The sequence below is a fragment of the Falco rusticolus genome, chromosome 3 (assembly GCF_015220075.1).
Source record: "Falco rusticolus isolate bFalRus1 chromosome 3, bFalRus1.pri, whole genome shotgun sequence".
In the NCBI taxonomy this organism is placed as follows: Eukaryota; Metazoa; Chordata; class Aves; order Falconiformes; family Falconidae; genus Falco; species Falco rusticolus.
In genome coordinates this window covers 99,525,788-99,539,919 of record NC_051189.1, presented here as the reverse complement: position 1 = coordinate 99,539,919, position 14,132 = coordinate 99,525,788, and the positions used below count along the sequence as shown (strand labels likewise).

Here is a 14,132-nt window from a genome sequence, read left to right as displayed (position 1 = left end):
TGAGCAACTAATGCCACCCTCTCCTGAATTTGCACAACCAGAGTATCAGACAATCCCATAAGAATTGCACTAAAAAGGCACAACATAACAGATGTTCCTAGGTCATACGTTACAAAAGAAAGAGCCCAACACAGGTGCAACATTTTTTGCTGGAAGAACAAATGACATAAAGAGGCTCTAAAAGTAGAGAAGCAGCTAAAAAAGAAAAGCTGAGTCATTTCCTGATTAAACACTGGAAAAAATCGAATCACAGGGATTTATTTAATCATATTTTATTGAAGCTCCTCCACACACAAACACAAGGGTTCCAAAGGTGATGAATGCATACGTATATCTTGACTTTTGGATGCTGAAACCGAAACACCTTAAAACAGCTTGATTTTTTAGAATATGTGTGCAAAGGATTTTCAGAGAACAGCTTGGTGCCAACCACACTGGGAGAGCATTTTGTTGCCAAACATCGCCTCTCCATTTTCACCTATCACAAGTGTTGGCTGTCCCACCTGGAGGGAACCATCACCAGCAGTCTCCCTTTTTCCCTGAAGGCTCAGGGTGTTCGTGACTGTAGGAGTTTCCAGATCTTGGGATTCTGCTGAGCTTCCTAAGCATCTTCCAAGAAAAACAGATATCTTTGCCCTTCAGAGGCAGGCAAAATGAGACTAATGGAACTAAGTGACACACACCAAGCCAGGAGCCTGATGCTGAGACAGTTACAACGTGACTAGATCACCCTTCTTCCCATACGCTTCATCTCGGGCAAATTTAAATCAAAGGAAAATTTGGGAACTAAATATCACTGTGCCTGTGACCTCTTTATATGTTGGTATCTCATGCTAAATGGCAGCAAATAAATATAAATCCTCAGGGACAGAAATGAGTAAGTGACTACTACTTCAGAAAAAGAAGTAGGTTAAATGAAAATATCTGGGAGGTACTGTAAATAATGAAGCAGCCGGGCTTGACGTACACGCATACATTTTTCTGATAGAAGTATTTGTTAGGAAAAAATCCCCAGCCACAATCCTAAGTTCTACCAACAGAAACCCTCATCTTGATGTTGTTCTGGCCAAGTTCCCTGTTGGTCAGTTTAGACTACCCTGTCCGATGAACTTTTTTACAGTGCATCACCAAAGCCCCCAAGGCAAGTGCAGTGCTGCCAGGTAGGCGCAGCAGCTCTGTCCAAGTGGCTTTAATAGCAAACTCTTGTAATATTGATGAACTTAGTGATGAGAGAATGTTTGATTAACTATTTGAGTTAACAGAACATTACACTAGGACTCTGAGCTTCAGCTTCCAAAGTCCAGTATAATTAATGACTCAAGAGTGGCTTTCAATTAGCTATCATTAAATTTACTGTTATTAAAGTCAGTCACTACCACCAAATCTTGTGCTTACCTGGGCAAACAGAAGGATATTATCCTTGTCAAACATGCCACACATAAGATTTGAGGGCAAAGATACACATTTTAATAGTGGAAAGTATTTCTTCCATAAAAAAATCTTCAAATTACTCCCTATGTTGCTCTTTATGTTTTGTGTATTCTTTAACAGTCCCAATCAGGAGCTTTATTAGGTGCTGTACAAATATCCCATAAACCAGCAACACTTTTTTTACAGATATTGCTTTTCCTTCAATTAATTAAATTTTCATAGAACACACACTGAACACTAAGAAGCCCCAAGCAATTTTTTAAATCTCTATATGGAAAACTACGGTCCTCAAATCTGACTGATAAGCTACAAAAGGAACAGCGATATGAGACTTAGACAGAGGTTAGAGATGTAACAACAACAACAAAAAAAGAGATTTATCAGAAAAAACCCACAAAGTCCAGAAACAACTGAGGAAAAAATAGTGAACCAGCTATCTAATAGAAACAGATATTTCAAAAGCAGTAATGTTACTTACTACTAAGCAGAAATAAATAAATAAAGGCTGTAAGCTAACCTGGAAGCAGAAGAAAGCACTACTGGGGACTACATAAGCACAGCCATCATCGATAACCTCTGCAGGTTCAGACATAAAGGTAGCAAAAAGCAAACTGTAGACAGCTCAGTGCATGAAAATGAAGAACAAGTCAAAGGCAAAACCAGAATGAAATCATGATGGTTCAGAAAAGCCAATTTCATTGGTTTCTTAAGTCATCTGCTTTTGAGCAAAAATAATAATTTGGTGAAATAGATGTTGTACTTCCTAGCTCAAAGATAATGTTTCTGCGTGGAAAGAATTCATTTATAGAAAGTACATGGAAGAAAACACAACATATCAGGCTGAAGTGTTAATCTAGAGAAGTTTCTGACCCTTCCTATTTGAAATGTTTTTTTTTTTTTTTTTTTTTTTGCAAATTGCATTGCTTGAAAGGATTTTCTAAAAGCTATATGGAAATTATCAAGATTCAGGTAGTCAGAAAACAATGCTTTGGAGACACAGAAATTAAAATTACTACAGTAATTAACAGCTTCTTAAATCATTCAAATAATGTTGTTTGGATATATAGCATGTATCCTCTCACACTGTACACTCAAAGAGCCACTGCGTATTTCTTAACATAATTTGACGTAAATTGTACTTACAACACAGAAACAAAATATCTCATAAACAAGTCTTGATGGTCACAGCTTTCCTGGAAAATGTTTTTTATTTCTTTACTTGTTTTCTTCACTGTGGCACACTGTGTTGCCAAGATTATCAGAAAGCAAAGCTAAACCAAAAAGATGTTATTTTGTTTATTCAACTGTACCTGCTCGTAGAAAGGATTGTGAGCAACATAGTAATTTGAATCAAAGGATTCTTCTGTTACTAGAACTCTCTGCCTCTCACCAACCTGGAAAATAAAAGACATGAGAGATGACTCAGAAAACAAAAATAATGAGTTACACTCAGAAAAGAGCTGCAACTACAAACAAATGCTCTCAGAAATAACCAAACTCTCTGAGGAAACTCTGTGTCAGCGAGAAAGCGGGGCAGAGAAAACCCTGGTGCAAACCGTCTAAAACTGAAGGAGTTAAAAGTCAGATTTAAGAACTGCGGTACTGTAACAGCTTAATGTGATAATCCAGTTCGGAAACATAAAACTGATTTTAACTTATTCATACAGTAACAACAAAATGTCAAATTCACACAGGGTCCATTACGGCTTTATCCAACTGATGAGAAACCTCCCTTCAGCATAAACCCTGCAGTCGGTCACTGCACGGGCAGCACCATCCCCAGCCCCGCCACAGCAGCAGCTGTGTCACACCGACCAGCAGCCCCGTGTCACAACGACCAGTATCCCTGTGTCACACCAACCAGCAGCCCCGTGTCACACCAACCAGTATCCCTGTGTCACACCGACCAGTATCCCTGTGTCACACCGACCAGTATCCCTGTGTCACACCGACCAGCAACTCTTGTCACACAAACCAGCAGCCCTGTCACACCAACCAGCAGCCCCGTGTCACACCGACCAGCAGCCCTGTCACACCAACCATTATCCCTGTGTCACACCGACCAGTATCCCTGTGTCACACCAACCAGTATCCCTGCGTCACACCAACCAGTATCCCTGCGTCACACCAACCAGTATCCCTGCGTCACACCAACCAGTATCCCTGTGTCACACCAACCAGCAGCCCTTTCACACTGACCAGCAGCCCTGTCACATCAACCAGTATCCCTGTGTCACACCAACCAGTATCCCTGTGTCACACCAACCAGCAGCCCTTTCACACTGACCAGCAGCCCTGTCACATCAACCAGTATCCCTGTGTCACACCGACCAGTATCCCTGTGTCACACCAACCAGCAGCCCCCTGTCACACCAACCAGTATCCCTGTGTCACACCAACCAGTATCCCTGTGTCACATCAAACAGCAGCCCCGTGTCACACCGACCAGTATCCCAGTGTCACACCGACCAGTATCCCTGTGTCACACCAACCAGCAGCCCCCTGTCACACCAACCAGTACCCCTGTGTCACACCAACCAGTATCCCTGTGTCACATCAAACAGCAGCCCCATGTCACACCGACCAGTATCCCAGTGTCACACCGACCAGTATCCCAGTGTCACACTGACCAGCAGCAGCCCAGGGAGCTGCCACACAGCTTCCAGGCACCGCCACACCCACCTACTCGCCTCCTCCTTGATAAAGCCCACATGAGTTTGATTACAGTGATAGGGCATCTCTACCCCGTCTTGGTGATTTCACAAAACCGTACCCCTGAGATGACGCTGGTGTCCATGACAGTGGGGCCAATGCTGCGCATTTACCCCGACTCAAAGAAGAGTTTTGAACTCGCAGCCACAGGGATATTAAGCCCCGCGTTTCATTTACACCTCCCAGCTTCCAAACGCACCGACACAGCTTAAAGGATGCGCCAGTTTCACAGGTAAATGGAGACCCCCAGACAAACCAGTTGCATTTAGGTGCTGAGCAGACATGAAACAAAATCTGACTTTTGCCACGACCTTTTGATTTTGTCCATTACTGAGTTGTATAATGAGGTTTATTCCCTAATATCTGCAAGGCTTGGAGGACATTTAGCTCACGGTTTTAGTCTGAGCCCATCTCTAATATTGTTCTCATCTAAATGCGCCCTGGATTATTTCCAAACTATTTGACAAATGCATTCTGCAAATTGCAACTATCTAGCAAGTTAAATTTACCTACAGCTTTTATTGCTATTTTGAGAATCAAAAATATTTCACATTTTACTGCAAACTTTTAATATCTGTGAGCAGAGCTGCCTTCAGGACTCCCCCCCCTCCCTGCAAGCCTTCCACCACATCCTAGTGGCAGCAGTCAGGTAGACACCAGAAGGTCCATGTCAATAGCAAGAAGATGCAAATCAGGTAATAGTGTTTTGGTTCTTTAAGGCACAAGTAATAAAAGTAAAAGATAAGATTAGGATTTTCCCTAAGAGTCAATGGCAGAAAAAAAACAAGAAGAAACAGCAATATTACACATTACAGTGTGTGTGTGTGTATATATATATGTACACACACCATATATATGCACATATATATACACACACACACACGATACATATATAATTCTTCACTTGCCAAACAGAAAGCCTTCATGGAATAACTCTTGCCTTCTCTGGAGTATTCCCAAATTAAAGCCTGGAGAGCAGGGGAGACAGCGAGCACCCAGCCTCTCACCCCAAAGGCTGCTGAGTCTGTTCCCCAGGACCACAAGTGTGGGGTACACAGCAGAAGGGGCACAAGCCCTGAGTTACAGACCCAGCAGCAAAATCCAAACAGTAGAACAGGTGTATATTTATGCATACTTTTAAGAGGTGTTTATAGCACATTTAAAATTTCCATTCATGCTTCTCTGGGAAGCCTGCAATTACAAATAACAACAGAGACGACATACTCAAATTTTAGTAACCTAAATCCAGTGTAACCATTTACCATTCCCCTAAACAGTACGGTGCTTTTTTCTTTCAAGAAAACAGTTATTCAATCCATATCCCCAGAGGAGTTTTGCAAATACATGTCAAGGCGGCACTGGAGATAACTACGCCAGTAATAAGATTACATGGAACACTTTCCCTGAACGGAGAGGTTTTGTTGTTTCTGTAACATTTGAGACCATAGCTTTTAAAATCACAACCTGGTATCTGCTGCAGCACCACGGTACCAAAGCCTCAGATGTCACGCAATATTATGAAGATGAGGATGACACGTTAGATGAGCAACATCCACCCTTGGGGGAAGATGCTACCACTGGGAAGCACCAAGACTGAGCACCAAGCCACGTCCTCACACTGTTCATCACTTATGACACCGTAACTTAGTGAAACTGGCTCAGTGCAATCCTGGGTCCGTAACTCATTTCACAATTGTCTTTGGTTCCCTGGTTCTCTCTGGTCATAACGTTCTGCTTCACTTTCTCTGTGAATCCTGCCTGTGAGGTCACCTAAGCTATATGTGTTATCTTCACACGCTCAGATGACAGAATGGCAAGCATGAAATGCAAGAAATAATAACAACACCACCCCCTCCCCCCAAACAAACAAACAAACAACAGAGGGAAGAAGAAAAGAACACCTGTGTTTGATCTTTCGATATATCGAGACACATCTCCAGTTTTTCTCATCTTTCCTTCCACGAGCAAAAATTGCTCATGTCTCCAGGTCTCAGTGGGCTCCCAGACAGAGCTTCTGGGCTCAGAGTCTCTCAGGAATGGGAGGAAATCGGGAAGACCATATTTGTCAGACAGCACCAAAACTGTGAAACTGAGGCAGTAAAATCGAGCACCAGCGGTGCAGAGGAGCCCAGCAGCCTACACCGATTTACAATACACCCACCCCCCCCCCCCCCTCACAAGACTAAGGTGGCATACGGAAAGGAGCAGAGGTAAACCCGGTAATTCACTTGCTCATGTTACTGGATTTGTAGCCTTGGCCAAGGCTGAGCTAAGAGTGAAAGATAATATTCAGCTATCTGCAGACTCTTTTGCAATAACAACAGAAAAGGAAAATTCCATTTAATGAGTTAGGCTATTGGGTATTCATGAGCTACAAGACTAATTGGCTACACACATTTGTAAGACAGAAAATGACTATCTATCCTGCATCCAAGTATAATTAAGAAGAAATGTAAGTACGCAGAATGCAGCTTTGGTATTGAAATTTGTTCAAGAAGTGGAATATGTCATCATTTCTGCAATTATTCCCCTGGGATCTCTAAGTGCCTAAGTTTCACCTCTCTCAGAAAGAATTTAAATATGCAGAAACCAGACACGGTATCTAATAACAGTCATAATTATAATAACCTTTGATGATTTTTTTCAGGCATGTACCAGCAGAAGTAATTCAGTATCTTATTTTTATTCCTATTCTTTCATCTGCTTCCACAGGTATGCATGAGTTCCAGCTCTCAGGGAACTACAATTCTGACAAAGCATCTGGAACTGAGGAAACTCAGCCCTGGCATCCCACTTTGGAAAGATTCCTATAGAACCAGCGTTTTTTTCTTTAAAGAGGACAGCATGGTAATAATAATGAATGATAGCAAAAAACCTTGCCTGGCACCGCCCCCATCCCAAGGTGGACTGGTCACATCATAACACAAGGAGAACTTTTTTTCACCAAAAGTATATGCAACAAGCACTGCTGGTCCTATCACCTCCTCCACTGCAACAGTTGCCAGGTAGTTTGCAAATCTCAGAATTAGTAATCAAATCACTTATGAGCTTCTATTTCATTTTCATGTATCCTACCGGATATTCTGACATGATAATTCTACAACTCTGTTTTTCCTTTACCGAATACCATAAAAAGTAGTTTTTCCAGCTGGCTGATTTTCTAACATGAACAAACGGTAAGAAATGCCAAACATTGTTCTTGGCTGCAGTCAAAATAGGTTTGTTTTTTTAAACCAAAACTGACCGAATTACATAAAACACAAGACTGATTTTTAAATTCTACAATAGTACACGTGCAAAAGACGGGCTCTGTTTACATGGCTTGATATAATATTGCTATATAACATCAACAGTGACCTGCTGTAACTAGGCTCAGATAACGTATATGCCTCATCTTTTAATTTCAGTTAATGAAAACTGTTATAAATAATATATCTGTAACATATATAACATAATATAATAATTGATCTGGTTTGATTCATTACTTATTACAGCCAGAGATTTGGCACGTGGTCTTCCTCACTGTTTCCTTATTGTTCTTTTACCTGAGTTATGCTAGTTTTGTGTTTAAGAGTCTCTTTTTTGGCTGAAAAATAAAAAAAGAATATTAATAACCGCTGTGTTTCTGTACTCCTCCCACAGAAGGCGGCACGCTGCACATACGGCCATCTCCAGTGATTCTGCCGAAGGCTCCCTCAGGCTGAGTTCAGCTCGCAGCGGAGCCGACGAGCATCTCTCCCTTCGTGTTGAGGGAGGCTGGCCTGGATTCTGACCCCAGTTATTGTGGAGCACACTTAGTACAAGGCTTGGAAGCCACACCAAAAGCTACCTTCCTGTATTTGTTATTTAAATGCATCCTAAAGCAGGATAATAAAAAATATGCACGATCACAATTTATGTGTGTCTGTTTTAGCAGATTATTCTGATGCACAGAATACTTCTGGTAAACGTGCTGATTTTGACATGTACTAGTTTGACCTGTACGAAGTTTAAGCAAAAGTAATTTAGGTGGTGTTCATTCCACATCAATTCCGGATATACTTCTCTCCCAATTTTTCAATTGTGGTCTAATTATTTATAATAAATTTTAATAATTATTCAGATGACGTGTCCTTCCGTACAAAGCTGAGAACTGCTGGACCTACTTTTAATGAATCACACTCATGCTTCTATAATTAGAAGCCAAATTTCTCAAAAATTATAATTAGGCATTCTCTGAGCCTTCTATTTATACACTGTAGGTGTTTCCTCCTCCTGACAAAGTCCAGGTGTGCCACAACCACCCTGTAAAGAAGACAAAGTTTGTAGAAACTTATGACACAATCCCATTTTGATATGAACACATCTCTTTCCAAAGTCGCCTTTGCTTTTTTTCTGTTATTCAGTGCTGCTCCTCCAGCTTTTAGGGTGCAGGTGTATCTCCCTTGCTGAAAGTAGCACTGGAGACAAAGAATGGACTTTAGAGTTTTTCTACAGAGTTGCTAGTGTTTTAAATGTGGAGATTGGAAAGCGGTAATATTAAAATAGTTCAGCTCCCGAGTATAGCAATTTTTATGCCAGGATAAAAATACTTTTCTAGCATACAGCACAGACAGCTGCCGCTTTACTAGGGCTTAAGCTACCACTGCTGTCCAGTTCCAGATGGGTAGGTGCCTCCTTTTTACTGTGTTGTGCTTAGCGCGTAACCCTGTACAGAAATGCAGCAACAGAGACATGAATATTTAGAGTCCTCTTCCCTTCTACATTACAGAATCATAGAAGATCCTGAGTTGGAAGGGACCCCTAAGGACCATCGAGTCCACCCCCCTGCTCCTCACAGGACAATCAAGCATCAATCACATTTATCTTCACAACATATGTCTGGCCCGTCTTACACCTTGGAAAAGAAATAAGACCTGCTCACTCCAGCCGTGCAGAGCGAGTGGCCCAGTTCACCATGGACTTAATATATTCCTCCTTCCTCCTCTCAAACCTGGACAATGCTGTCTTAGTCCTAATTAGCAAGGAAACCAAAATTCTCAATCTCTTACATAGACCACAGAGCTATCTATGCATGAACTACCAATAAACCTGTTAAAGGACAGTGGCTATTGCTGGTCCCACTACCCGTATCAGACCGTTTTGTACTTATGTCCAGTGCGGCTAAATTTTACCATTTCACAGTTGCTATGAGTCAGTGTTTTTCCCTTACTTACATTGCTCAGTTTTTTTGCAGCCTTGGAGACAGCATTGGGTGGTCGCCTTTGCAAGTAGGAAAGTACTTAGCTCTTAACTAGAGAGCTCCAGAATCCCGAGCGAGAAGCAGCCAGCGTTCATCAAGGTGTCTCATTTCACCGCCAACCAATGCAGCTGGCTTTGTCAACCCACCATTAATAAACTGCCCATCTTTAAATGAAGCTGCAGGAGTTTTATTTTTAAAAGATTGCACAAAAGATATGATTTATAAAATAAAACCTAAGCAAACTGGTTTTTTTTCAAATGTTGTTTTGTTTTAGGCACACGTGCTTCAGACATACTGCTACTGCTCTTTCCACAGCATCATTCAAGAATTCAGAATGGATACAGGCAACAGATGCCCACAGGACAAACTCTCTCAACCATTTTCCAGGCTGGCTTGAGGCTGTGCAAGCAGGAAGGAAGGATTAGGTATAAATTAAAGACAGCCAGCTCTAACAGTACACCATCAGCACAACGAAAAAATGCCTCAGACCTTCAGCAGGCAGCAATACAGCTCATTAAAAGCAAGTGAACACCTTCTCTTTGGTCCCTTTATGAATTTGTTAGCATAGCTATGGGGGAGGGAAAAGGTAGGGAGAGAAGGAGGCAAGAGATGGAAGTAGACTGCTTCTGCTTTCTTGGTCCATTGCTCACGCTTCAGGGTAAATAGATCCATTCTATTACTGCGCACCTGCATCTGACTGCTTCATTTTGATTTGGTCTCCTGCTGTGAAAATGTAGCTTCTTCCAGCACATACGAACCCTGCCACGCAGCTCAGATGAAAATTATATTCAGAGATGTGAGCGGTGACCTAAAAATGACAACTGGTCCTCAAAATATCTGATTCCTTTTAAATTCTGTAAGTTTGCATTTTGCTTGTCTCTTTTTCATTGCCTAGGAAAGGGGTAACAAAAGTAGCATGTTGACAACTGCCTCACTGCCTTGCTAAATTTTATCAGCTGTGTACAATATTATAAAAGGAAGGTAAGTTTTCTGAAACGGGAGATATACACTGCCTCTTAAAGCAGTCTCCCTTGTTTGGATCTTTCTGCTGTAAATCTGGGCTTAAGCAGTAAAAGGATGAGGTGGCAGAATCTGGTTTTGTTCTGGATCCAGCACAAGGTTGCTAAGGCACTCTGGCTGTTTCTTCATGCTCTGAAACTCTGTTTTCCACACGTGCAAAATCCAGTTCTGACTGTCACACAGCTCACACAGTAATGACCACAGAGCTGGGGAAGTTGCTATAGCAATATAAAATACTCCAGGCAGAACTGGTTGGTATTTGAGACTATCGTATAGCACGAGCACTCATGCAACTGCCTTAATGCAATATTGGCAAAAGCCTCTCCTCTTTTTCAGATGATCTAACAAATCCCATAAAACTGTGGCAAAAACCTACAGAAAAAGTCTAAATGGAAAGATCAGTTCCAAATAGGAACAAGAAACATCTGAGTAGGTAAAGTATGTTTAAGATCTTCCTTTCATACCTGCAACAGCTCACAAATAAAATAAAAAAAAACCCTAGATAGTCTGTCCTGAAGGAAACCTGACATATAAACCATTAAATATAGGAAACTATACTATTACTGCTGATCTTCTAGGATGGAACATGAGGAATCTTTTAATGATATTTGCGACTTCAAGCCAATTTGCCAATCACATGGATTCTGGTGGCAGGAGTAAACAAATATGTAGGTTCTTTAAATTTTGTATCACTCTTTTTTTTAACAAGCTAAGCTTGCAGTGAAGTCAGGCTACCAAGCTGAAAAATATAACTGTCTTTGTTAGGAATGGCCATCCCCTTCAGCTCCTTCTGCGAAATTATTTAAAGTTATTTAAGATTGGCTGTTTTTGTTGGAAGCAATTCCTTAAGATGCATTGCGTACCTCCAAGTGATTTAAGCACAATATGAAGTGGCAGTTGCTAAGGCAACAATATGCAATTCCTGTTTCAGTGATCTCTTTTAACAGCTGCATAAGCCCAGACAAGTATCGGTTATATGAGAATTTATAAATCATCCTGGTAAATACCCTATCAAATAACTTCCCCCGAAATTACTTTAGGAACTCGCCATACCAATCTGTTTTCTCAGACGAAAGTCTTGTCTACACTATGGAAAGAAAACTGCTCACCAGCAGCTCTGCCAGAAGGGTGCTGATGTAGCACAGACTGATGTAATACTGTGTTCAGCACAGATTCAGCACCACCAGCTGTTGGAGAGAATTGCCAGTAATAATAAAAGGCGAGAACATAAGCGTAATTTCACTAGATCGCAGGCAGAACTGCACGTGGCTTTCTCATAGACAGAAGAAGCAGGAAAAAAATTGGAAGAGCAGAAGAAAACTGGAATAGATGAAAATAGGGGATGCAAGAAGACAGATGATGAAGTGAAGATAGCATTGATACAAATCAGCAGTCAATACTGCCTTCCCTGACATGATACTGGAATCCCCACAGGACGGCTGGGTGCTCTTAGGATACATCTATAGCCTGATAGTTTTTAATCAAATACACCAAAAAGACTGCTTCAAGAAGTTGGGCTTCTCTCCAAAACATCAATATAATCTTTCTGCTCATCCTACATCTGAAGCCAATGTTCGCTGTTCGTCTCATCTGAGAACAAAGGAAGAGCAGATGGGATAAACCAGACAAAAACAAAGGTGCAGAATGACCCCGTATGCAAACCCAAACCCAACTCTTCCCCAGGATCCACTAAAAACTGTATTAATACATTTAAGAACACATAAAATATGTAGAACAGCACTGTTGTAAATTAATTAACTTAGGATACAAAATGGTGGCACTAACTGAAAGAGTATATAAAACACCAGGTATAAATATGTATCAGTTTTCAAAAGAATAATAAACTCCTTTTGCATACATGAATCACAGGCTGCTCAAAAAAGCATCTGAACACCGTCAGAAGCTGGTAATGTTAATGAGGCTGGGAAAACTATATTATTTTCTTTTATTTTGAAGGTAGCCAACACATGATCAAAAATTACACACTTCAGGGGTTTCCTTCAATCTACGGGAAGGTAAGACCCTAGAACTGCTGACACTTCCAGAGGCATAGTGCTGAATGACAACGAACGTCAAGGGCTTACAGAGGAACCAAAATGAATGATTCATTAAAGAGTGATAAATGTAGTGTGACTTCATGTTGTTTAGAATTTAATAGTCGCTACTGTCAAACTAGCTGCAGTGCATTTTACTATTTTTAAACAGCACAGCAATTATTTGCACATAAAGAAGGTAACCAGAAGGAGCACCTCTTCATTAGCACACTAGAATAATAATTCTGACCAATTCTTTATTATCCATTAAAGGAAGTAAACAGAGATCAGTACAAGCAAATGGTCAAATAAATCACTCCTGTTCCAGAACATAAAGAAAAAGATGGCTATGGATTAAGTGCTTCTTTCTAACTTCTTTATAACCGACTCAATTCTCAGGGCTATGCAGAGCTATCCCAGCCATCTCAGCTGTGTGCTGCTGGACGTGCCTCAGTGCATCACCCTTCGCGTGCCATCAGCAACAAGCGTGTCACACCAACGGCCTCGCTGCTTTGTCCGTTCTCTTCAATGCCTGTACCACTGTGTGCAAACTTCGCCTCTTCAAAAAAGTCCTTACTTAGTCCACAGTAAGAAATACTTAAAAATTGGAAGACGACAGGCGTTTCTACAAACTTTCAAACCAAGCAGTGACATCCTGTGCTGTAGTTCAATTTTACCAAGACAAAAAGTGAAACAAGCTGTGCAATTTAATTGCAAGTGAAGTTAATTACTGGGATGGATCAACAAAAAACATGCTATAATCTCTAATACAGGTCTTAAGACTATATTACAAACTTTTTGAAAAATCTCATTTTTAATAAAAAATTACAGCCGATGTCAATATTTTGGCTGTAGCTCCATGCATGTTGCATCACAGATCAGACTATTATGTTCTCCCCTGGCACGTTTCAAATTCCAAACCAAGTGTATTGGTTACATTATGGTTACATAAGAAAACCAATACAACAGTATGGATATGTACACTGACCAGTGCAGCACACAGACAGGCCTGAAGCTTCCTACAGTACAAAGTCTTGGCCATCAGAAGAGTAACAGGGGAAAAAAAAAAAAAAAAAAAGAAAAAAAGATTCTTCAGCAATTGTGTGGTGTGTCTTTTTAACCCTCCATCTGGCTAGGGCAAGAGGAATGATTAGAACTAGATTTAAGTGTTTTCGGTGTATGTGAAAATGAGGATTCAGAGGGAGTTTTACATGCTGCTCAACAGTCTGGAATAGTGAAGAAAGGAGAGGCTCTGCCCAATCCTACAGTTTGATGACCATCCATAAAGGAGGTGGATCGCTGTGGAACAGGGAAAGTATCTTCTTGTGCCTCTGCAACAAAGGCCTGCACATATAAATAAAACGAGCCATGCAAATACAACAGTTCTCCAAAGAAAAAAAAATAATTCAAATTTCTATTTATGGTCATTCCCTTTTGTAAGTTATCTGCAATTAATAGCAATCAAAACGCAACATAAAATCAGAGGCATAGAAAACAAATTACCACTCATTAAAATAAATGTATTAATGAATGAAGCACACTCGGCAGAAATCACTGTTGTATTCCTGTAACTGCTGTCAGCCCGGCATCTAATGTTCTCAAAGCCAGACGCACGGGTGTACCAACATTACGTAGAAATACTTGTGAGGAAAACCAACTTGGTGTTGCTGTTGCCTTCTTCCAACCTCGGACTGTATCAGGAGGTCAATAGCATG

At 40.9% G+C, this 14,132-nt stretch overlaps 1 protein-coding gene across 1 annotated transcript in view; it reads right to left on the bottom strand.

Moving 5' to 3' along the window:
• Positions 1 to 14,132, bottom strand: part of CDKAL1 (CDK5 regulatory subunit associated protein 1 like 1) — a 430,469-nt gene that overhangs the window by 29,143 nt on the left and 387,194 nt on the right. Inside the window, exon 14 of the mRNA XM_037382142.1 lies at positions 2,742 to 2,825. Within this exon, the coding sequence (XP_037238039.1) occupies positions 2,742 to 2,825 (84 nt within the window). The remainder of the gene's footprint in view (positions 1 to 2,741; positions 2,826 to 14,132) is intronic.